Genomic DNA, 25068 nt, shown 5'->3' on the forward strand with positions numbered 1-25068 from the left:
AAGTACACATAACAAGAGACAACAAAAGCATCAACGCCCACAAAACCATTGTGTTCTACTCGTGCAACCAATCTATGCATAGACACGGCTCTGATACCACTGTAGGGATTCGTAGCATAGAAAACAAAAAAGTTTCTACCGCAAGAACGAATAACAAGCCAAGATCTAATCTAGTATATGGTAGCAACGAGGTGAAGATCAACATACCCTTGAAGATCGCTAAGCGTTAACGAGATAAATATCATGGTGGATGTAGTAGATCGCTTGTCGCTTTCAAAAGTGCGTAGAAGATCTTGACGGTGCCACAATCGGGCAGCACCTCCGCACTCGGTCACACATATGGTGTTGATGACGACGTCCTTCTCCCCGTTCCAACGGGCAGAGGATGTAGTAGATCCTCCTCGGAATACCGCCAGCACGACGGCATGGTGACGGTGGTGGTGGAGATCTCCGGCAGCGCTTCGCCGTAAGCACCGCGAGAGAAGAAGAAGAAGGAGGGAGTAACTAGGGTTTGGGAGAGAGGATGGCACTTGGGCGCCGACCTTGGGTGCCCTTGGTGGTGCGGCTCAAGAGGTATCCAGCCCTCTCCCTCTCCTTCCTCATTATATAGGTGGAACCCCCTAGGGTTTGCCCAAAATCCGAATAAGAGTCCAACTCAAAAACTTCCATATTGGTGAAACCTAGGGGAAGTGGGACTCCTCCCTTTCCTTCCCCTATGGCCGGCCATGGTGGTGGAGTCCACCATGGACTCCACCTTCCCCTTTGGTTGGCCTAGGATTGGTGGAGTCCATCCGGGACTCCACCTTCCATGGTGATTTCTTCCGGAAGATTCTAGAACATTCTAGCGTCTTCCATAAATGCACCGGATCATTTCCAAACTTGGAAATTGACTTCCTATATATGGATTTTATTCTTCGGACCATTCCGAAACTCCTCGTGATGTCCTGGATCCCATCCGAGACTCCGAACAACATTCGAACTCCATTCCATATTCCATATCAACTTAAAACGACATCAAACCTTAAGTGTGTCACCCTACGGTTCGAGAACTATGCGAACATGATCGAGACTCCTCTCCAATCAATAACTAATAGCGGGACCTGGAGATCCATAATAGCTCCCACATATTCAACGATGACTTCGTGATCAAAAGAACCATTCACATAAAATAACAATTCCCTTTGTCTCGCGATATTTTACTTATCCGAAGTTTGATCATCGGTATCTCCATACCTAGTTCAACCTCGTTACTGATAAGTACTCTTTACTCGTACCGTGATATGGCAAGCTAATTAGATATCAATCCATCGAGAGGGCCCAGAGTATATCTATCTGTCATTAGGATGGACAAATCCCACTATTGATACAAGTGCCTCAACCCTTTATTTTTTGAACACTTAATGCCACCTTTATAACAACCCATTTACGCAGTAGTGTTTGGTGTTATCAAAGCATCCATCCGGTGTAGGTGATTAACATGATCTCATGGTCGAAGAATTAAGTTACTATGCATATTAAAGCTTGAAGCACGAAGAACTAAATGACTTGATCATATGCTACGCTTACTATGGGTGTATGTCCATCACATCATTCACCTAATGATATGATCTTGTTATTAATAACATCCAATGTTCATGATCAGGAAACCATGATCATCTATTAATCAACAAGCTAGTTTAACAAGAGGCTTACTAGGGACTCCTTTATGTTTACAAAACACACAAGTATTAATGTTTCCGGTTAATACAATTATAGCATGGGATGTAAACATTTATCATGAACACTAAGATATAACAATAAACACTTTTATTATTGCCTGTTGGGCATATCTCCGACAGTTTGGGGCTCTCCGGAGCCGCTCGCGCGAGAGCGACCCGGGAGAGAGAGTACCCTAAGTCAACAGTTTTCACCATCATGCTTGCAAACTGAACTGAAGAGGCATACGAAACGGTACATGAGGAAGAGAGCCACGGAGGCGATCCTTTCCGCGACGCTACACCCAACAAGGATTCCGTCTCCCTTGCCAGCGATGTCGCCGGTTCACTCCATCTTGAGTGGCCTTGGGGCCTTAGAGGCGTGGTGGAGCACGACCCCTTGTTGGCGGGACATTTTCGTTCTTTATTTAGGTTTTTCAGTGCCTTCTTCGAGATGGTGAGGCGACGGCTACATCATGAAGTCAGAATAAGGCCCCCCATCCTATTCTCGCTCTGGTGGTGCTTCTAGATCTGGCAGAGGGCGCGTGGAGTTGTGTCCCACGGATCTCCGGGATCCAGCCGGTGTTCCTATTCGTTGGTGTAATTTTAGGTACGGGTCTTTCGATATACGAGTTTCATCTTTGGCAATGGTTGTTGCTTTGGTGCGCTGGTCCTTTGAGACCTTAGCACGGCGACTTCTCGTTTGTTTAATACGATAAGCTCTACTAAACAAGCTTTGCATGGCTCTTGTGATGGAGGGGTGACGACGGCGCGTGCTTTCGGCTCAAGCTAGTGTCTAGTCATCGCTAGGTGGTCGATGGACCTTTTTATAATTTTTATTATTTTCTGATTTCTTTATACTGCATGATTATCGATCGGTGGACTTTCCGTGAAAAATGCTTGCAAACTGAAGTTGGTTTTTTGATCTTGTAGAACAATCCCATCTCTAGAAAGGTCAAATTCTGAATTTGTTAATGAAACATAAATGTGGACCAGCGTAATTAACTAAGAAGGGATAACAAGGAGCTCCTCTCGTCGCCTCCTCCGGGCAACAGGGGAGCAAACCCTAGTTCCTCGCCGCCGCCTCCTTCGGACGTCATGGGAGCAAACCCTAGCTTCCCCGCTGCAACCCCTCCTCTCCCTCTCTCTCCCCTCGTCGCCCCTGAGGTTGCAGCCAGACAAAACGCTGGTGAAGGGGGCAGCGGGGACCTAGTCCCTCTCGGCTCCCACATTGCGGTTTTGGAGGGAGGCCTCCATGCTGGGGACCGGAGGCCGGGCGCGGGCAGCGGCCGAGTCGCGGGCGTAGCTAGGCGTGCGAGGCTGTGCGCGTCCGGGGCGTGTCGGAGGTAAGGCGTGGCAGAGGCGCGCGCGAGGGCCAGGAGGCGGCTGTGGCTGATGCGGAGGGGCGCTGGCTGGTGCGTGGTGCGCCTCTCCTTCGATTGCAAGGGCGCCAGACCCTGGTCGGTGCGGATTTCAGTGGAGCTGGATAGCGGGGTGGCGGCCCCGGGATATCTTGGCGGTTCGGCGGCCACTGTGGTTGCGAGGGGCGGCTGGATCGGGGAGCTTGCGTTATGCAACCACCGGCTCTATGTCTTGGATCCCCCTGTTGGCTTTCGTCGAAGCCCCCTCTGTGTGGCGGTTGGCGGCGCCCGCGGTGCTCTGCTTCGGTGAGCTCCGTTGGCAGCAGCGGTGTGGATCAACTTCATCCCCGCGTGGTGTGGGTGGTGGCAGCAGAACTCGCTGGGCTCCTTTTGTCTAGTTTTGGGGGGCGGTGGTGGCTCCTGTGTGGCGGTGGCGCTGTTGCCGCACATGAGGTGTGTGTCCGTGGGGTGCGGGTCGGCGGCGCTTTGGTCTCCGTCTTGCTGTCCAGCTACGTGGGGATATAGAGGGACGAGTGACTTTTTGCTTAATTAATGGACGAGTGACTTTCTACTTAATTAATGGACGAGTCAAATAAAAAAAAGGACGTGGCTAGGGGGTGCGCGGTTACCAGGTTGTCTTAACCGGTGCCCCCCTTGTCTTAACCAAAATTATTCCCGAAATGGAAAGTGGACAGCGACGTGTAACAGAAAGCGATCCGGCCATTTTCCGGCTGGGATTCAGCATGCGGACGCGCGAGTGGGAAAAAACCACGGCGACTACAGTACAGTGGTCCAGGACCAGAAAATTACAGGCAATCAAGCAAAAAAAAAAGCAAAAAAAACTAGGGAAAATAAAATTCCATCCAACGTGTTGGGCAAAAACCTGAAGAAAGTAAAGTCCTGCATCTCCAGATCTGTATCCCCCCTCCCCCCTTGATGTAGTTTGATGTAACAAAGCTGTTCATGTATTAAAGTGTGCAAAAGTTTGATCATAGTTTAGGATTATACATCTATAAGTGCCCATGTGCAGAAAATTACAGGGAATCTGTGTACCAAACCCCCACGACATGTAAGAATAATGTCTCTCAACTAGAAGTCATTAGCTTTGACTAGGGTTAGACAGGAGATTTCCGGTCTGTCTGTTTGTTTCAGCCGGACCAGAGATGCAAATATTTTGAAAGCTGCATCTGACTCAGTTCGTTAGGATGTAAAAAAATCTGTCAGGTTCAGGTTTATACATCTATAAGTACTGTACTTGTGTGCAGGATCTGTGAACCTAACATGTAAGAAATATGCATATTTTGTGTAAGAAAATGTTATAGATGGCAGAACCTTCTCCTTTGCCTGTATAAGGAATCATTCATTTTTTGCAATGTAAAAATGATGAAAAGATGTTTGCATGGACTGTCTGCGTTAGCAAAGTATGACGAGTAGAATGTATCTAGATGAGTCACTAAGGTACCAATTCATAGAATAGTCAAACAACTCTTAATCCTTGGCATGAAGTGTTTGCAAAAATCTGGTTTTGCACAAGAAAACCAGAAAACCGTTTGCAAAGACATCAGATTTTGCAAGCATCAGTTGAGAAGTTATCCCTAGAAACTACATGCAAGTAAAAGGAAACTATCTGGTGGACCAAAAGGCTGATCCAGGAACATGTACAAGTATCTTCCAGTGTTTTTTGATAGCTTGCATAGTAGGGTGTCCATTGGTTTTCATATGACGATCTTTGCTTACATTATATGAAGAACGTTGCTTGCATTACCTGCACATAAAAAGCAACCAGTATGCATGGAAAAATTAGTATTTGCGGTAGGAATTAAATTAGCTATGGTAGGAAGTAAAAGTGCAGGGTTTATAAACAAACACATTTACTACGAGAAACTATGTTTTGACTACTGATATGAAACTAAACCTAGTTCTTTCTTTTGCAGTAATGGATTTCTGGTTTGATAATGGTGGTATTGACTTGAACACTCCGGTATCATGTCGAGGATCTTACAGGCCAGCATGAGCAAGGTACAGGACTGCACCTGCTTCTGGGAACAATACAGGCAGAAACAATAGATGCCATAGGGAATAAAGAGTCTAGTGACATTCTGGTGGTGAAGATGAAGTTGAATCAACACCAACCCATCTTCCAATGGAGAAACCTCATAGAATTGTAACTGTTATGCTAAGCATGTAGGTTTTTCAATCAAGTGAAGTATCTCTAGGAATTCGACGGTGCACAAATAAAAGGACAAATGCCTGTTCGTATGTAACAAAAGTGGCAAGAATGCAGATATTAGCAATCAGGAAGTTCCACCAGTAAGACAACGAAACCGAAGCATCACGAAGAAGAGCGCCAAGTATTACAGGTTCGCGAAAAAAAGTACAGCACAGGTACAATTAACACTACAAGTTGCATGTAATAATTCCTAAAAAAATACATCCAATACGAATTTAAAAGGTATGAGCCTAGTATTTCAGAGTCGCGAAAAAAAAGTTACAACGCAGAATCAATTGACAGTAAGGTGCATGTAATAAATTCCTAAAAAATACATCCAATGTGTACAAAAAAGTACATCTCATACTCATGATTTCATAATGGTATGTATATTTCTTACATCCTAAAGTGCTCAATTAACAACAAACATAAATCAGATAGGGATCAATGAACCAAACAAACCGTAATATGTGTGTCCACACAATTATTACATCCTAATGTGTCTTGCTTCACATGTAATGAACACAGTGTGGAATCTGAAACTGAACTCATAGATAAGGTCATAAGGACATAGATAATGGCATGAAAACACTACTAACACCACCATGACTAGTGGAAGAACACAAACAGGGCTAGTACACGTGCACTACTAGAAGAGCACCACCATCACTGCTAGACAATCACCAAGGTAGAAACTAGAGAACGGCCACCTAACTATCTCGACCAGCACCACCGTGACCAATAATTAGATGTAAAAATCAAAGGTGCCTCGAGCAAACACTCTACCCCGCAGCAACAAACGGGCAGAGCTCCAAAGGAGACCCACGAACTTACCAGCAACAAGTTGTTGTAGCTCTCTCTCGGACGCCTAGCAACTCGGCAACAGGGGTTGGGCGCATCGACTGGCGAGGGCGAGCCGCAAATATCTCCTGGGCTCCTCTCACGACGGCCGTCCGCCTCGCCCCGTGTTCAATCGCGGGGCAGCGCCGACAAAGACCACCTCTCAACACATCCACCCCGCCCCCCGGATGCGTCGATTTCCTTGTCCGCGACGGGCCCGAGGTCATCTCGAATGCGGAAGGTAGGTGGAGCATGACCACAGGGACGCCGTCGGCAAGCGCGAAAGGAGGTCGGCGATGGCAGCGGTGGCGGACAAGAGGAAGAATGCCGGGGGAGAGCAGATTTGGGGAAGGTCTTGAGTAGGCCTATGGAGGAGGAGACCCTTGGAGGCGGCCATGCGGAAGATCATGGAGGCGGGGTGGTGGAGGGCGAAGGATCAAAGGAGGAGCACCTAGTGAATCATGGCAGCTTGTTCGGCGCAGGTGGCCGGGGAGAAGACATAGCGTGGCCGTGCGCAGGTCTGCTGCGTCAAGCGGGCCAGGACCGGGCGGACGGAACAAGCGCCGTCCTTGACCAGGGCGCGGGATCTCGTTCCGGGGCTGTCGGCAGCCTCTCCTCCACGAGATCGGCGGTTAATCTGTCTCTCATGGGTGTTGGATTGCTGGAGCAGAGATGGAGACGAAGGGGGACGAGACAGGGAGTGGGGATTGCGGGAGAGAGACGAAGGGGAACGAGGAGTCTGGACCCTGGAAGCATGTGGGCCTGTCATCCCGTGGTCCCTGCTGCTTTGCACCGAATAAGCCACACGATCATAATCGGACGCCGCCAAGACGTGAGCACTTTGTAAGACAAGATCGAGCCCAGTCAAGAAATAGATTTTGCGTAAAAAAAAAGTTGGCATGCTTCAGAACGCTCTACAACTGCCGAACACTGAAAAAGAAGATCCAATAATTAAAGCATGTAAGTGTAACACTGGAAAAAAAGAAAGACACTGAAGTACTAAACCACGTAACAGTGCAAACTGAACCTGTCAACTGCCCAGCACAAGCAAGTCATCCACTCTGAAACTGAAGCGGCGGCGAGGAGCTTGGAAAACATCTCGCTGGCCGCCGTCGGGGGTGGTTAGCTCGCGGCGGCGAGGAGCTTGGAGAACATCTCGTCGGCCGTCGTCGCGGCTGGACGCAATACTCCGCCTCGGGAGATATCTTGCCGCGCTGCTGGGCCGCCAAGGGAGATCCTGATGCCTCCCCGCTACTCCCCCACGCCCGTGTCCCGCATCCGCCGCCGCCTTTCCTCCCCCGCACGGCCCTCACGCTCCTGGTCTCCCCACGCCGCCTTTGCCGCGGCCACGGAGCGCGCCCGCGCCGGCACGCTCAGCCCGGAGGACGCGCACCACCTGTTCGACGATTTGCTACGGCAGGCCGCCCCGGTCTCTGAGCGCTCCCTGGACGGCTTCCTTGCCGCCCTCGCCCGTGCGCCGGACTCCGGAGCCTGTAGAGATGGGCCTGCCCTCGCCATCGCCCTCTTCAACCGGGCGCGCCGAGAACCGCGGGTGGCGCGGCCCACAATCTTCACGTATGGCGTCCTCATGAACTGCTGCTGCCGCGCGCTTCGCACGGACCTAGGGCTTGCCTTCTTCGGCCTCCTCCTCAGGACGGGCCTCAAGACAGATGTGGTAGTCGCCAACACCCTCCTCAAGTGCCTCTGCTATGCAAAATGCACGGACGAGGCTGTGAACGTGCTGCTTCATAGGATGTGTGCCTAATGCCTTCTCATACTCCATTGTCCTGAAGAGCCTATGTGATGACAGGAGGAGTCAACAAGCGCTAGACCTGCTTCAGAAAGTGAGGAAAGAAGGAGGTGCCTGCTCCCTCAATGTGGTGGCATATACCACCGTCATACACGGCTTCTTTAAGGAAGGGGAAATTGGCAAGGCATGTGATCTATTCCATGAAATGGCGCAGCAAGGGGTTGTGCCAGATGTGTTCACATATAACTCGATTATTGATGCGTTGTGCAAGGCCAGAGCAATGGACAAGGCAGAGTTGTTCCTCCGGCAGATGGTTGACAACGGTGTTCAGCCGGACGAAGTGACATATAATAGCATCATACATGGATATTGCAGTTTGGGCAAGTGGGAAGAGACATGTAAACTGTTCAGAAAAATGACGAGCCAGGGTCTCGTACCAAATATTATTACTTGGAACTCGTTCGTGGCATCCCTTTGCAAGCATGGAAGAACCAAAGAAGCTGCACATATTTTTGATTCCATGACCGCCAAGGGCCACAAACCTAATATTGTCACGTATGGCGCTCTGCTCCACGGTTATGCGTCTCAAGGATGCTTTGCTGATATGATTAATCTCTTTGATTCAATGTCAAGCAATGGTATTGTAGCCAACTCTCATGTTTTCAACATCTTAATTGATGCATATGCTAAACATGGAATGATGGACGAAGCTATGCTCATACTTACGCAAATGTGGGAACAAGGAGTGAGTCCAGATGTAATCACCTATTCAACTCTAATAACTGCACTTTGTAGAATGGGCAGGCTGGCTGATGCTATGGACAAATTCAGTCAGATGATTTCCATCGGGGTAGAACCAAACGCAGTTGTTTATCACTCCCTAATTCAGGGCTATTGTACACACGGTGATTTAGGGAAAGCTAAGGAGTTGGTTTATGAAATGATGAACAAAGGTATTCCTCGACCCAACATTGTGTTCTACAGTTCAATAATAAACAGTCTATGCAAAGAAGGAAGGGTTTTGGATGCACACGATATCTTCAACTTGGTTGTGGAGATAGGTGAGACACCTAATGTCATTACATTTAATTCGCTGATTGACGGATATTGCTTAGTCGGCAAGATGGAGAAAGCATCTCGAGTGCTTGATTCCATGGTATCAGTTGGCATTCAGCCTGATGTTGTTACGTATAATACACTTATTAATGGCTATCTTAGAAGAGGAAGGATTGTTGATGGGTTGAGTCTGTTTAGAGAAATGCCGCATAAGAAAGTTAAACCTACAACCGTTACATATAACATCATACTGGATGAGTTATTTCGTTCCGGGGAAACTGTTGCTGCAAAGAAAAAGTTCAATGAGATGACCGAAAGTGGAACAACAGTGAGCATTTGCACATACAGTATAGTTCTTGGGGGACTTTGTAGAAATAATTGCACCGATGAGGCAATCGTCATGTTCCAGAAATTAGGTTCAATGAATGTGAAGTTTGATATTGCAATACTCAATACCATGATTAATGCAATGTACAAGGTTCGGAAAATAGAAGAAGCTAAAGATTTGTTTGCTGGGATATCAGCCAGTGGGCTGGTACCTAATGCTTCTACTTACGGCACAATGATACAGAACCTTCTAAAAGAAGGATCAATGGAAGAAGCTGACAGTATGTTCTCATCAATGGAGAAGAGTGGTTGTGCTCCCAGCTCTCGTCTTGTAAATGATATCATCAGAACATTACTGGAAAAGGGGGAAATAGTCAAGGCTGGAAATTATATGTCTAAAGTTGATGGGAAGAGCATCTCACTTGAAGCTTCAACTACTTCATTGCTATTGTCTCTCTTTTCGGGGAAAGGGAAATATCGGGAACAAATAAATTTGCTCCCAGCCAAGTACCAATTTTTTGATGGAGTCATTTGATGGACTTGACTCAGGTGATAAGCCTTGGCATGGTTCAGAGCTCTCTTTCAACTATTTGGTCATGTATGTTTTCCATGCATCCACTAGGATGGAGCTGAGTGATGGTGCCCACCGCAGAGTTCTGGTCCGGTGCGTGCCTGCTGGGCATGCATCCTATGTACATTGATCCATGTGCCCTCTATTTGCACGTGTCCAGATCACATGGTGCATTATATTATAGGTTTGGTAATGGTAAAAAGATTGCAGATGTCAGTCAACATTTGATGGTGGATCTCATCCATGAGTTTATCGAGCTCTTCCAAGAAGCTCTTGTATTGGAAAGCGCAGACATATAAGTAAGATATACTTAGGTGTAGAGTAGAGGGTTGTGGAAGGTATGGTCTATCTTCAACCAGATAAATTTCTTTCATGTCACAAATACCCTTTTTAAAATATGGACACAAGTCTTTGTTGTAGAGTGATCTTTGGGGGTTGGTACATTAGCAGTTTAGTGATAGTTAATTCAAAACTTCAAACAAGGATGACCGATGAAATCTATATAATGCAGCTAGTTCTTGTGTAGTTATTTATCATACACAGCTGCTACTGAAAAACATGTCATGATGCCCTAGTATTACTCTCATTTTACTTATATATGTTAGTTGCCCTTGTAGTGAAATCACTTGTCATACTTCAAGCTATACTGGTGTGGCTGATTTTGTTGTGTTTCTCTTTTATTGGCTGCTATATTACTTATCACTTCTTTTGTATGGCCTCCATATTAAGCAGGCTGATTTTCATCACCATTGACACTGATTGGTATGTTCATCCACCAAACTTGTCATATCCCGTGGTTATTGTTGATTCTGTATGCAAGTACTGATGGAAAGGAGGCTATGCGAGCACTATTGTACAATCTACAACTTCTGACTGGCTCTTTCTTCTCATGAGGGTCAGTGTTGCTGCAGTATCCTGCAGTGATCATTAGCACTACTGTATGCATATCATCTTCAAGTTTTTGTTCCGCACGATCTTCCCTTGCAACTTTATATATGGATCTATTAACTCCCTCTTGATGAGATAGTAACATATGTTACTAAAATAAATCTCTCCTGTATTAATTTATTCCTATCCGCCACTAACAGTTTGATTATCAGGTTCGTGTCAACGCAAATGTTTTGTTTTCAAATCTTCTTTGTATAACTACAGCTTGACACAAATAGATAGATCTAACTTCTGCCTTGGTTTTGGTTCTGTTTAATGCACTAATGATAATGTCCGAGTTGCAATTCTGCTTCGTCCGTGCATATTTCTCTTTATTTTTTATTCGTTTTGTAGCCACAAATCCCACTGTGTTCATACTGTAGATATTGTATATCCTCTTCTGTTTTACATTACATATTCTCGTGTGCAATGAGTTACCTGTTCAGAACCCAAACAACTCTAACCGTGACATAGAACCTTCTCACTAATGCATCAACTACTGAACTTAATTAATCGGTCAACAGGTGAACTAGCGAGAACTTGCCTTTTGCGCTCTAGCGATGCAGTTCGTTTATTCTCCCCGTTGTAAGGCATGGGCATAATTGCAGACCGACCAAATTTCATACGGTGTGTTGTCCATCTAATGTTAGTGTGCCTTTTTAGAGTCGGCTACTGCTAATGTTGATGTACATATGAGCATAACAATCAGTAAATTTGATTTATTACATGATTATTTTTTACGGAAGGCAACATCAGATAGTACTGCCGTTGTGTCACGCAGGACAAATAGTCTGCTAGTGGCAAGAAACATAACAATGCGAACACACATATCAGTAGTGTACATTTTATGGTGCATTGGGTTTGCTAAGGTGAGGGGGCATTCTGACAGTTGGTGGACATTAATGTCAATATTGTTTTCTTGATTAGTATATGGTTAGTATGTGTTAAACGTAGAGACACAGGTTGGTTTGGGTGGGATTGGCTCAACGCTCTGGGGCGTGGCCTACCTCAATATATATATGGGTACCAAGAGGTACGTACAGGTTACAGATTACAAATACAGGATATACAGTCTAACACCCTCCCTCAATCTTAACTGTGGCCTGAAGTGCTCAGTAAGTTAAGATTGCGTCTACATCTTGTGAACAGCGGAAGCGACAATGGTTTGGTGAAGATATCAGCAAGTTGATCTTTAGATGAGATAAACCTGATCTGCAGAAGCTTCTTGGCAACTCGTTCTCTCACAAAGTGATAGTCAACTTCGATGTGTTTCGTTCGGGCATGAAATACTGGGTTTGAGGATAAGTATGTAGCACCGATGTTGTCACACCAAAGGACAGGTGGCTGTCTCTGGACAACCCTCAACTCACGTAGGAGAGACTGAACCCAAATGAGCTCCGCGGTGGCATTGGCAACGGCCTTGTATTCAGCTTCAGTACTACTCCGAGACACTGTAGCTTGCTTACGTGCACTCCAGGCGATCAAGTTAGGACCAAAGAATATTGCATGGCCCCCCGTTGATCGCCGGTCGTCAGGGTTACCAGCCCAATCCGCATCACTGAAAGCTGAGAGCACAGCAGAAGGCGCCGGCCTGAGATGAAGTCCAAAGGTGATAGTAGAACGAACATAGCGCAGGATGCGCTTGACAGCAGACCAATGAGTGTCCCGTGGTGAATGAAGATACTGGCAGACACGGTTAACTGCATAGGAGACATCAGGCCGAGTGATGGTAAGGTACTGGAGACCACCAACAACACTCCGATACTCAGTAGCATCATCAGCAGACAGCAGAGTACCATCAGTAGCAGACAGAGTGTCAGTGGAAGACATAGGCGTAGTAGCAGCCTTGCACTCAAGCATGCCAGCACGCCGTAACAGGTCCTGCGAGTACTTCTGCTGTGAAAGCGCAAGGCCATCACCAGGATAAGTGACCTCGAGCCCAAGAAAATAGTGTAGCTTGCCAAGATCCTTGATAGCAAAATCAGAACCAAGAGCCACAATGAGACGATCCGAAGCTGCAGCAGAGGAGCTAACCAGAATAATATCATCAACATAAACCAGAAGATACATGGTAACCTCTGGACGCTGAAGAAGGAACAGTGAAGTGTCAGCTGTAGAGGGCACAAAACCGTGAGAGCGTAGAGCAGCACCAAGCCGTGCATGCCATGCACGAGGCGCTTGCTTGAGGCCATAGAGTGCCTTGACCAAGCGACAGAGGTGCTGAGGGCGAGCAGAATCAACATAACCAGGAGGCTGTCGCATGTATACCTCTTCCTCCAAAACGCCATGAAGGAAAGCATTCTGAACATCCATCTGGCGGAGATCCCAACCTCGAGTGACAGCGAGTGAGAGAAGCAGCCGAATAGTGGTGGGTTTAACTACTGGACTGAACGTATCCTCATAGTCAAGCCCATACCGTTGCTTGAAGCCTTTTGCAACCAGCCGAGCCTTGTATCGCTCAATAGAGCCATCAGCATGCTTCTTGACTTTAAAAATCCACTTGGAGTCAATGACATTGACACCAGGACGAGGAGGAACCAGCTGCCAAGTGCCATTCTGACGGAGAGCCTGAAATTCAAGATCCATGGCAGCACGCCAGTGTGGGATGCTCATTGCAGCTTGGTAGTGACGGGGCTCAGCAGTTGGATCAGACTGCGCTTGAGCCAAGCAGGCAGCAATCCATGCTACAGTGCCGTCAGTGCGTGTCTTGGGTCGATGAATTCCACTGCGACTGCGAGTGTGGGGACGCAGCGAGGCGTTGACTGGAGGCGGTGGAGGAGCGTCGCTGGAGGACGGCGACGACGATGCAGCTGAGGCCGGGAAACCAGCGTCAGGTGGTGGTGCAGAGCACGCGGGCGACGCTGGTGGCGGCCCAGGTGAAGACAGCCCAGCTTGGGCTGAGGGCGTAGGCGACGCGCACGGCGACGCACAGGGCGGCTCAGGCCCAGTCGGCGGGGGCGAGGCGGATGGGGAGCCAGGCCGGGGCGACACAGGCGCCGGCCCACCCGCAGGAGGCGAGGGAGGCCGTGGCGACCTGGGCGCCAGAGGCGACGACGGAGGCGCCTCGGGGCGTGGTGCAGGTGCATGTGCCATGCACCGATCGACGTGAGCGTCGACGGGAGCATCCAGAATCTCCACGCGAGCGCCGCGAACAGTACCTGCACCGTGGTTAGGCAATAATGCAGGAGAATATGCAGCATCATCAAATTGGCCAGGACTAACAAGAGTGGAGTTTGTGGGTGGCACAGAATGAGATGATGGCATATTTGAGAAGGGAAACAGATTCTCGTCAAAGACAACGTCTCGAGAGATATAAACACGATTACTAGGAACGTGTAGGCACTTGTAGCCTTTGTGAAGCGCACTATACCCAAGAAAAACACACTTTTTGGAACGAAATTCAAGCTTATGATTATTGTAGGGCCGAAGGTGAGGCCAACAAGCACAACCAAAAACTTTGAAGAACGTATAGTCAGGGATTTCCTTAAACAATAGTTCAAGAGGTGTTTTCATGTGTAGGACTCTAGTGGGAGATCTGTTGATCAAGAAGCAAGCAGTGGAGAAAGCATCACTCCAAAACCGAAAAGGTACAGATGCATGGGCCAGAAGAGTAAGGCCAGTTTCAACTATGTGACGGTGCTTGCGTTCAACCGCACCGTTCTGCTGATGTGTATGAGGACAAGAAACACGGTGTGAAATCCCAAGTTTGTTAAAGAAGGTGTTGAGATTGCGATATTCGCCCCCCCAATCCGACTGAACATGAATGATCTTATGCTTGAGAAGGCGTTCTACATGCAATTGAAATTGCAAGAAAACATTAAACACATCAGCTTTGCTCTTAAGTAAATACAGCCAAGTAAATCGACTGTAAGCATCAATGAAACTGACATAATACTTATGACCACTGACAGAGGTTTGGGCAGGGCCCCATACATCCGAATAAATAAGTTCAAGTGGGTTCTTAACAATACGAGTAGAAGAAACAAAAGGTTGTTGATGACTCTTTCCCTGCTGACAAGCATCACAGACTGCTAAGGGTTTATTACTAGATGATGTAGGAAGCTCATGACGATTGATGACATGGCTGACTATGGGAGATGCAGGATGACCAAGCCGCGCATGCCAATGAGCCGAGGACACGCGCACACCACTGAAGACCTCCGGGTCGGGTGACCCAGACGCCGGCGCCTCCAGCGCATAGAGGCCCTGATGGACCCGACCTCTAAGCAGAACCTCCCGTGTGACTCGATCCTTAATGAGAAGATGAAAGGGATGAAACTCACAAAAAACATCATTATCATAAGTAAACTTACGAACAGATAATAGATTGCGAGTAACATGTGGAACACAAAGAACATTACGAAGATGGAGTCTACGGGAGGTGCTAGAAAGGAGAGATGCCTGGCCAACATGAGTGATGGGCATACCTGAACCATCGGCGGTGCGGACCTTGTCATGCCCACGGTAGGGCTCCTGCGAGTTGAGCTTAGCCATCTCACTAGTCATGTGATCCGTCGCACCGGTGTCGAAGTACCAGGTGGGATCAACTGAGTAAGATGGCGTATAGCCCGAGTAGGCGCCCGAGTAGCTGTCGGCGATGGCGGCCTGCTTCTCGTTACCACGACCGTCGTTGCCGATGCCGAGGAAGTCACGTTTGAAGCGGCGGTGACACTTGGACGCCATATGGCCCTGAATACCGCACAGCTGGCAGGTGGGGCGAGGGCGACCGCCGGTGTTTGGCGGAGCAGGAGCACGCGGTTGCCACTGTCCGCCTCCTCCAGTGGGCGGACCAGATGGCGGGCGAGGCACAGGCGCCGGCGTGCGGCTGGCACTGGGGGCGCCACGGTGCGCTGCATGGGCAGCGGCATGATCCGTGATCGGAGTGGTACGGCGTTCCTCGATGCGACGCTCGGTGTAAATCAGGCGGGAGTAGAGGTCCCGCTGCTTGATCGGAGTGTCCCGGCCGTTGACGTGCTCGACGAGGTTGTCGTAGTCGCTGTCGAGGCCATGAAGAACGTACTCCGTGAACTCCTCATCGCGAAGCGGCTGCCCAATGGACGTCAGAGTGTCCGAGAGGGTCTTCACCTTGTTGAAGTAGTCATGCGCCGAGGAGTCGAGCTTCTTGCAATCACCGAGTTGACGCCGAATAGCCGTGCCACGAGCAATAGACTGCTGCGAGAACGTGTGCTCGAGTGTGCTCCATATGTCAAAGGAGGACGAGGCGTAGAGAACCAGGCCGGCAACACTCTCCGTCAAGGATGACTGCAACGCGGAGACTATGGCCTGGTCCTGGGCAACCCAGGTACGGTGGAGAGGGTTCGGGACAGCCACCCGCGTCCCATCCGCGAGAAACGCCGCGACCGTGCGCGGCGGGCAGGCGAAGCTTCCATCGACGTAGCCATCGAGATAGCGGCTGCGGAGGAGCGGCAGGATCTGAGCCCGCCAGTACAGGTAGTTGTCCTGTGTGAGGCGTACGGTGATGAGATTCGCCAGTTGTTGAGGAGTCGGGACAGCAGCACCATCGGCAGGGGCCGGGGCATCAGGCACCGCTGTGGCGTGAGGCGGAACCTGAGCATCCTGAGGCGCCGCGACAAACCCCGGTAATTGCGGGATCGGCGGACCAGATAGGTTGGTCGGAAGCGCCGTGTAGGGCACCAGGGGGGCCGAAGGCGCGAACGATGGTGGCGGAGGCGGGAAGGATGGCGACGGCGCCGATGGAGCCGGCGGCGGCGGGAAGAATCCGCCAGAGAACGCCGCAGTACCGAGGTGCAGGGGGCGGGACGAGAGCGCCGATGGAGCCATCTGGCTGGTGGCGGTGTTGGCGAGCAGAGCCGCCAGCGACGGCGGGATGAGAGGTGCCGTCGATGCAGGGACGGTGGCAGGGAGCGCAGGCGAGGTGGAAGCCGAGGACCCGGACTCAGTCATGGCGGCGGCCGGAGAGGGTGAGCGGCGGCGGCGGCAGATGAGAGGGGGCGGCGGCTAGGGTAGGATCCGTTGACCTAGTCTGATACCATGTTAAACGTAGAGACACAGATTGGTTTGGGTGGGATTGGCTCAACGCTCTGGGGCGTGGCCTACCTCAATATATATATGGGTACCAAGAGGTACGTACAGGTTACAGATTACAAATACAGGATATACAGTCTAACAGTATGGAGCGACCTAATCCATAAAAAATTCTCTTTAGGTCCCCAACATAATTTTGTATTCTCAACTATAATCATATACTTATTCTTCTTTGGAAGACAACAATACATAATTACAAGATAAAATATTAAAAACACACTTTGGTTCTGGAGAACATTAACTCAAGATCATTATGCTCATATAAATCTTTTGCAAATGCCAGTTTGCATATATCACGGGTTAAGACATGTTTTTCACTAGGAAGGAGGGAACATTGCGTTTTAAAAGAATAATTCTTTTGCTGCCCTCTCTACCTGCAGAACAACATTTATGTCATGCAAAAATGCATCCAAGTGAAAATGGCCGCTCTATGTACGCACTGGCCGCTCTATGTACGTACTTTATTTTTTTTATTTTCTTATAAAGATTTTGCGATGTGTATTTTAAGTTTTCCTTCTATATACTCTTACGTGTAGCTCGGCATCTGTTTTAAGTTTCCTTCTATATACTCCTACTTTATTTGTTCTTCAACTTCTGCATGATGTTAAATCCAGATATATACACTTATCTCCATTGTGATTTGTGTACCTACGGAATTTTGATGGAGGTTAATATTTTTGGTTTGATTATGACTTGCTTTGCACGTGCTCGGTTAGTAGTACACTAAAAGATCAAAGATAGGTCTTTTAGGCAAGATTTGTTCTACTGCAAATTATGCATCAGCCTTTTAAGTTTTAATCCTTGACTACTGGTTCAGACCTAGAGGAACCCTTAGGTAGTTTGTATTCGATGACCGTTGTAATCTGGTTTCGACAATGGTGAACTTTTGACATATATGTCCAAATACTCTCCTTTTGTTGTCTCCTCACACTTAATTTTTAGCAGAGGAATGAAAGAGGGCTCGTAAGGGTATGGAAAAACTGCATATGCTGAAAATGAAAGAGAAAATCTCAACAATTAAACCTGAAAAAATTGGTCTGAACTTGTACAGATTTCAGAAACGAGAACTAAACAGTGAAGTGATGCATGACTGGAAATGAGGTGATTATTTTTCCCTGGTGATATTTCATGCAACCAGCAGCCTGGTGTTTTCTGTGCATCTGTACATTATCATCTGTGGTTTATTCTGTCAAGATTTGAACATATGTACCTTCAATCTGGGTCCTTGTGTGATTGCTGTTTGTGTAAAATTTGCCTCTCTGTCTGAAACTAAAGGGTTGTCCTTATTACAGCCTTTGTGCTCGAACTGATGTGCTGCCTGGAGAAGCTCAGTTGAGCCACCGGCATATATGGCTAGTACACCTTTCGCCGAATCTCTTGTCTCAGCAAAATCATAGTACTACTAGCTAGCGACAAGTAGATTCACATTACTCTGTTTGTACACATGTACGGCTATTCTGTTTTTTTGAACACACAAGAGGGGTCAAGAGACCCCGGTGGAGATTCAATTCATCAACACGTGGCAGGTACAAATTACATACAGGCCCAGACATAAACTTGCCCTAATGAACCTATTATTTGAGGATAAGGCCTGCAATTTTGTGAAAAACACCCTAACTAGATCGAAGAAAAAGCAATCACATCCTAGAGTGTCTCTGCCACCGATCGCCGGCGTCCTCCATGCGTCGCCGCTGAGGAGCAAGGGCCAACTGCTCAGGAGCCCCCTTCCGACGAGAATCCGCTGCCGCGGTCCACCACTGTCCTGCGGGGAACGAATCACTTCGCAGGAGAGCAGCTTCGAGCACCCGCGACGGGGATGATCCATGGCCTCCTCACCGGAGGTTGTAGAGTTGCCGTCCTCACGGCCTTGGATAGCAACGGCGAGATCGCCAGCTGCTTGGAAGAACTCAGAATAGCACCACTCAGGCAGGAGTCGTCGATGCTGGCCTTGAAGAGTAGCTGGCTCACCGCATCTCTCCACCTCGCCACCACGGCAGGCCAGGAGAACATGCAACCAAGACAACCATCCTCTCGAACAGCTCCGGCGACAGGAACCACCACCTCCCAGATCCAAAAATAGCAGATCTTGCTCCACCTCCTTCAGGCCACCATGGTCAGCAAGGGGAGGAACGGAAGACCGCTTCTCCGCAACAGATCGGCGCTCCCCCTCGCCGCCACGGCTGGACAGGAGAGCTTCACCGGCGTCGAGAGATCGAGGAAGAGCATGGTCAGGAGCCACCAGATTATTGGGGAAGGCGGCGTAGCCGACGCTCCTTCTTCCCTCCAACCGCAGGAGCAGAAGAACCAGCAGCAGCCACCCTAGAAGCTTCATGGATCCGGCGGCCGGGATCCGAAGCTCCGCCTTCAAACTAGGGGCAGATCGCCCAAAACGCCGGCAGAGGCCGGAAACACCAAGAAAACCTACGGATCTACAGACCTAGACTACTCCGGCGCCAACCTAAACCAACTCCGGCCAGCTATTCTGGCGGAGCGGCCGTCGGCGGCCCGGTCAACGGCGGTGGCCTCTCAAGGGTACTGTAGATAGAGGAGAGCGGAAAGGGGGGGGGGGGGAAATATGTACGGCTATTCTGAAGGGAGAAGTAGACTCGCAGTACCAGCTACCTGTTTGTAGTTCTTTGTGTATAGTGCTTGAAACCTGAGGAGAAACAGGTTCCTGATTTTTTGACTTGTTGCGGAAAATCTACTTTGGCTCATAGGTGTAGATGCACTCACTATTTAAAATCATATTTCAAAATGTCTAAAAATTCTGAAAAAAATATCAGGGTGTATATTCAGACATTCTATATTCGCGCATGAAGTTTCACAGAAAAAATATTATTTTTTGTGGCTAGTGTTAAAAAAAAAACAATTTCCGACGCTCTAAAATAGCTTTTAATGAGACAATTTTTTTTTGTCTTTTTTACATAGTGCACACAAAATGTTTTTTCATGCCAAACTTTTGTGAGCTAACATATAATGTGAGGATGCGCACTCAGAATTTTATTTCGAAATTTGTTAACATTTTAAAATAAATTTAATTTTTTTTTTATAGGTGACATATGAGCCAAACAGTTCAAACTGAACCTGTCCACTGCAAGTCTGCAACCGCTCCTCCAACTCCAATCGAGTTCTCCCTCAAACTGAAGCGGAGGCGAGGAGCTCCGTCTCGTCGGCAAGAAGCTCGCCGTCGGAGGTGGTTAGCTCGCGGCGGGGCTGCCTCCTCAGAGCTGGACGCCTCGTGGGATATCTTGCCGCGCTGCTTCCCCGCCACGGGAGATCCTGATGCCTCCCCGCTACTCCACCACCACGCCCGTGTCCCGCATCCGCCGCCGCCTTTCCTCCACCGCCACCACCACCTCCCCCGCACGGCCCTCTCGCTCCTGGTCTCCCCACGCCGCCTTTGCCGCGGCCACGGAGCGCGCCCGCGCCGGCACGCTCAGCCCGGAGGACGCACACCACCTTTTCGACGATTTGCTACGGCAGGCCGCCCCGGTCTCTGAGCGCTCCCTGAACGGCTTCCTTGCCGCCCTCGCCCGTGCGCCGGACTCCGCAGCCTGTAGAGATGGGCCTGCCCTTGCCATCGCCCTCTTCAACCGTGTGCGCCGAGAAGAAGCCGGCTTGCGGGTGGCGCGGCCCACAATCTTCACGTATGGCGTCCTCATGAACTGCTGCTGCCGCGCGCTTCGCCCGGACCTAGGGCTTGCCTTCTTCGGCCTCCTCCTCAGGACGGGCCTCAAGACAAATGTGATCATCGCCAACACCCTCCTCAAGTGCCTCTGCTATGCAAAACGCACGGACGAGGCTGTCAACCTGCTGCTTCATCGCATGTCCAAGATCGGCTGTGTGCCTAATGCCTTCTCATACTCCATTGTCCTGAAGAGCCTATGTGATGACAGGAGGAGTCAACAAGCGCTGGACCTGCTTCAGAAAGTGAGGAAAGAAGGAGGTGCCTGCTCCCTCAATGTGGTGGCATATACCACCGTCATACACGGCTTCTTTAAGGAAGGGGAAATTGGCAAGGCATGCGATCTATTCCATGAAATGGCGCAGCAAGGGATCGTGGCAGATGTGGTGACATATAGCTCGATTATTGATGCCTTGTGCAAGGCCAGAGTAATGGACAAGGCAGAGTTGTTCCTTCGGCAAATGGTTGACAACGGTGTTCAACCGGATGAAGTGACATATACTAGCATGATACATGGATATTCCAGTTTGGGCCAGTGGAAAGAGGCAAGTAAACTGTTAAGAAAAATGACAAGCCAGGGTCTCATACCAAATATTGTTACTTGGAACTCGTTCGTGGCATCCCTTTGCAAGCATGGAAGAACCAAAGAAGCTGCACATGTTTTTGATTCCATGACCGCCAAGGGCCACAAACCTGATATTGTCACGTATGGCACTCTGCTCCACGGGTATGCGTCTCAAGGATGCTTTGCTGATATGATTAATCTCTTTGATTCAATGTCAAGCAATGGTATTGTAGCCAACTCTCATGTTTTCAACATCTTAATTGATGCATATGCTAAACATGGAATGATGGACGAAGCTATGCTCATACTTACGCAAATGTGGGAACAAGGAGTGAGTCCAGATGTATTCACCTATTCAACTCTAATAGCTGCACTTTGTAGAATGGGCAGGCTGGCTGATGCTATGGACAAATTCAGTCAGATGATTTCCATCGGGGTAGAACCAAACGCAGTTGTTTATCACTCCCTAATTCAGGGCTATTGTACACACGGTGATTTAGGGAAAGCTAAGGAGTTGGTTTATGAAATGATGAACAAAGGTATTCCTCGACCCAACATTGTGTTCTTCAATTCAATAATTAACAGTCTATGCAAAGAAGGAAGGGTTTTGGATGCACACGATATCTTCAACTTGGTTGTGGAGATAGGTGAGACACCTAATGTCATTACATTTACTTCACTGATTGACGGATATTGCTTAGTCGGCAAGATGGAGAAAGCATCTCGAGTGCTTGATTCCTTGGTATCAGTTGGCATTCAGCCTGATGTTGTTACGTATAATACACTTATTGATGGCTATCTTAAAAGAGGAAGGATTGTTGATGGGTTGAGTCTGTTTAGAGAAATGCCGCATAAGAAAGTTAAACCTACAACCGTTACATATAACATCATACTGGATGGGTTATTTCGTTCCGGGGAAACTGTTGCTGCAAAGAAAAAGTTCAATGAGATGACCGAAAGTGGAACAACAGTGAGCATTTGCACATACAGTATAGTTCTTGGGGGACTTTGTAGAAATAATTGCACCGATGAGGCAATCGTCATGTTCCAGAAATTAGGTTCAATGAATGTGAAGTTTGATATTGCAATACTCAATATCATGATTAATGCAATGTACAAGGTTCGGAAAAGAAAAGAAGCTAAAGATTTGTTTGCTGTGATATCAGCGAGTGGGTTGGTACCTAATGCTTCTACTTATGGGATAATGATACAGAATCTTCTGAAAGAAGGATCAGTGGAAGAAGCTGACAGTATGTTCTCATCAATGGAGAAGAGTGGTTGTGCTCCCAGCTCTCGTATGTTAAATATTATCATCCGAATGTTATTGGAGAAAGGGGAGATAGTCAAGGCCGGAAATTACATGTCTAAAGTTGATGGAAAGAGCATCTCACTTGAAGCTTCAACTACTTCGTTGCTGTTGTCTCTCTTTTCAGGGAAAGGAAAATATAGAGAACACATAAATTTGCTCCCAGCAAAGTACCAATTTTTCGATGGATTCAGTTTTGTTGCATAGGACTCGGCTGATAAGCCTTGGTGTGGTTCAGAGCCCCCTCTCAACTATTTGGACGTGTATTTCTTCCGTTCATTCACCAGGATGGAGCTAAGTGATGGTTCACAGTGTTGTTCTGATCCGTTGTGTACCTGTTGGGCGTGCATCAAATGGACATTGATCCATCTGACATCCATTTGCACACGCAAGGACCGTCTGGTGGATTATATGTCTGCCAAGGGGAAGAAGGTTATAGATTTCAGTGAGAATACCATGATAGATCAGTATATGAGTACCACTTCTGTATGCATAATGTTCAAGTTTTTGTTCTGGACATCTTCCTTTGCAACTTCATGTATGAATCTATTAACTCCCTCTTGATGAGATCGTGATATGTTTTACTAAAACAAATCCCTCTTGCATCGATTTCTCATCCGCCACTGAGCCCTCTGATTTGACATGTGTGATGTGCTCCCTGGTTCGGCATGGAGGCTCTGCTTAGTATCAAGGTAGATTGTGATGATCATGTTGGGACGAGATACATTTAGATGTCTGCTTGCTTAAATTTTATTGAATCAAGTTGCAAATGCAACTATTTTTGCTATGTGATATGATAAAACAAAAGGTGCAATGATTATCATGACATTGGTGCAGGTTAAAACTGCAATGGCCTTGACATGGTTCAGAGCTCCCTCTCAACTATTTGGACGTGTATTTCTTCCTTGCATTCACCAGGGTGGAGCCAAGTGATGGTGCAACCACGGTGTTCTGGTCTGGTGTGTGCCTGTTGGGCGTGCATCCTATGGACATTGATCCATGTGCCCTCTATTTGTGCGAGCAAGGGCTGTCTGGTGCATTAGATATTTGCTAATGGCAAAAAGATTGTGGATGTCTGTGAGCATATCATGGTGGATCTCATCCATGAGTTTATCTATCTCTTCCAAGAATCTCTTGTATTGGAAAGCGCAGGCATAAAAGTAAGATTGCTTAGGGGTAGAGTGGAGGTTGTGGCAGGTATGTTGTACTTCAACCAGGTAAATTTGTTTCATGGCACACTACCCTTTGTTAAAATGCATACAAAGTCTTTGTTGTATGGTGATCTTTGGAGGTTTCTATGTGAGCAGTTTAATGTTAATTAATTGATTTAATTCAACTCCTCAAAGAAGAATGACCCACGTGATCTATATAATGCAGCTAGTTCTTGTGTAGTTATCTATCATACAGAGCTGCTACTGAAGAACATGTCTCCCTAGTGTTGCTCTCATTTTACTTATTCATGTTAGCTTCGCTGCTTTTAGCGAAATCACTTGTCATACTTCAATCCATGCGGAGGAGGTTCATTTCGTTTTGTTTCTCTTTTATTGACTTCTATGTTATTTACCACTTCTTTTGTTTGGCCTGCTTATTTAAGAAGGCTGATTGTCATGACCATTGACAATGGATGATATGCTTATCCAGCAAACTCGTCTTATCCCGTGGTTGCTGTTAATCATTATGCAAGTAGTGATGGAAAGGAAGCTACCGGAACATTATTGTGCATTCTACAACTTCTGACTGGCTCTTTCTTCTCACCAGAGTCGGTGTGGCTGCAGTATCTTGAGGGGATCATTAGCACTACTCTATGCATATCATCTTCATGTTTTGTTTGCACATCTATCCCTTGCAACTTTGTATATGGATCTATTACCTCCCTCTTGATGAGATAGTCAGATGTTTTACTAAGAAAAATGCCTCTTCTCTTTTCTTGTTCTTATCCGCCACTGAGCTTCTGATTTGACATGTGCTACATGCTTTCTGGTTGGGCCTGGTGGCTCTGCTTAGTATCGAGGTAGATTATGATGATCATGCTGGGCCAGGATATTTTTTGATGATGTCTACTTGGTTAACTTCTAATAAATCAAGTTGTAAATGCAATTATTTCTGTTATATAATAGGATAACATGAAAGGTGCGAGATTGCAATGGTGCATGTTGAAACTGTAAAGGCATTTGGAGATCTATGCGAAAACCTTGGTCGGCCAGTCGAACATCTCTACCTCCCCGTGTATACAGGTCAAAAGTTTCTCTGTTTGCTCCTCTGTATAGTGGCTAGAACAGTTTGATTGTCAGATTCGTGTCAACACAAACATTTTGTTTCCAAATGTTTGTTTGTATAACGACAACCTGAAAGAAACAGATATATTTAACTTCTGTCTTGGTTTTGGTTCTGTTTAATGGAATTATGATAATGTCGGAGTTGCAATTCTTCTTCTTCCCTGCATATCTCTTTATTTTTTTTGATGGATCCAGTGCATATCTTTTTGTAGCCACATATCCCTCTTTGTTCGTACTGTAGATATTGCATATCCTCTTCTGTTTTACCTTGCATATTCTATTTCATGTTCTTTGACTTTTTTCTGAGACATCATGTCCTATGTCCTGTACAAAGGATATATGTTTCCATCTTGGTCTTTCTAGTTTAATCAATCCTGCATCCTTATAGCATGAATACCAGATTCCCCTTCTGGCTTTCGTTTGCTATGTTCAGTT

At 47.5% G+C, this 25068-nt stretch overlaps 2 protein-coding genes, 1 long non-coding RNA gene and 1 pseudogene across 3 annotated transcripts; 2 read left to right on the forward strand and 2 right to left on the reverse strand.

The window, feature by feature from the left end:
- Positions 1-4501: 4501 nt before the first annotated feature.
- LOC127321792 (uncharacterized) lies at positions 4502-6838 on the reverse strand. Its single transcript, XR_007864340.2, has 2 exons — positions 6099-6838; positions 4502-4820 (listed from the first exon to the last, which is right to left on the reverse strand). It is a non-coding gene; the product is annotated as an uncharacterized lncRNA (long non-coding RNA).
- Positions 6839-7133: 295 nt separating this feature from the next.
- Positions 7134-9882, forward strand: LOC139836148 (uncharacterized; annotated as a pseudogene).
- A 1945-nt stretch (positions 9883-11827) lies between these two features.
- Positions 11828-16660, reverse strand: LOC139831837 (uncharacterized). The gene is made up of 2 exons (XM_071821185.1): positions 15163-16660; positions 11828-13893 (listed from the first exon to the last, which is right to left on the reverse strand). The coding sequence occupies exons 1-2, from the start codon at positions 16658-16660 to the stop codon at positions 11828-11830; spliced, it is 3564 nt and encodes a 1187-aa protein (XP_071677286.1).
- A 3226-nt stretch (positions 16661-19886) lies between these two features.
- On the forward strand, positions 19887-23693 carry LOC127344573 (uncharacterized). The gene is made up of 2 exons (XM_051370876.2): positions 19887-23049; positions 23195-23693. The coding sequence occupies exon 1, from the start codon at positions 20084-20086 to the stop codon at positions 22562-22564; it is 2481 nt and encodes an 826-aa protein (XP_051226836.1). The 5' UTR covers positions 19887-20083; the 3' UTR covers positions 22565-23049; positions 23195-23693.
- The last annotated feature ends 1375 nt before the right edge of the window (positions 23694-25068 follow it).

This window comes from Lolium perenne, chromosome 1, assembly GCF_019359855.2.
Source record: "Lolium perenne isolate Kyuss_39 chromosome 1, Kyuss_2.0, whole genome shotgun sequence".
NCBI classification, from domain to species: Eukaryota; Viridiplantae; Streptophyta; class Magnoliopsida; order Poales; family Poaceae; genus Lolium; species Lolium perenne.

Bases quoted from the DNA above. Each gene is read 5' to 3' on its own strand.
- LOC127344573 (XM_051370876.2), top strand. From the start codon at position 20,084: ATGCCTCCCCGCTACTCCACCACCACGCCCGTGTCCCGCATCCGCCGC.
- LOC139831837 (XM_071821185.1), bottom strand. From the start codon at position 16,660: ATGACTGAGTCCGGGTCCTCGGCTTCCACCTCGCCTGCGCTCCCTGCC. The intron at 13,894-15,162 runs GTATGCCCATCA...ACCACGGTGCAG, and splicing joins CCGCACCGCCGATGGTTCAG to GTACTGTTCGCGGCGCTCGC.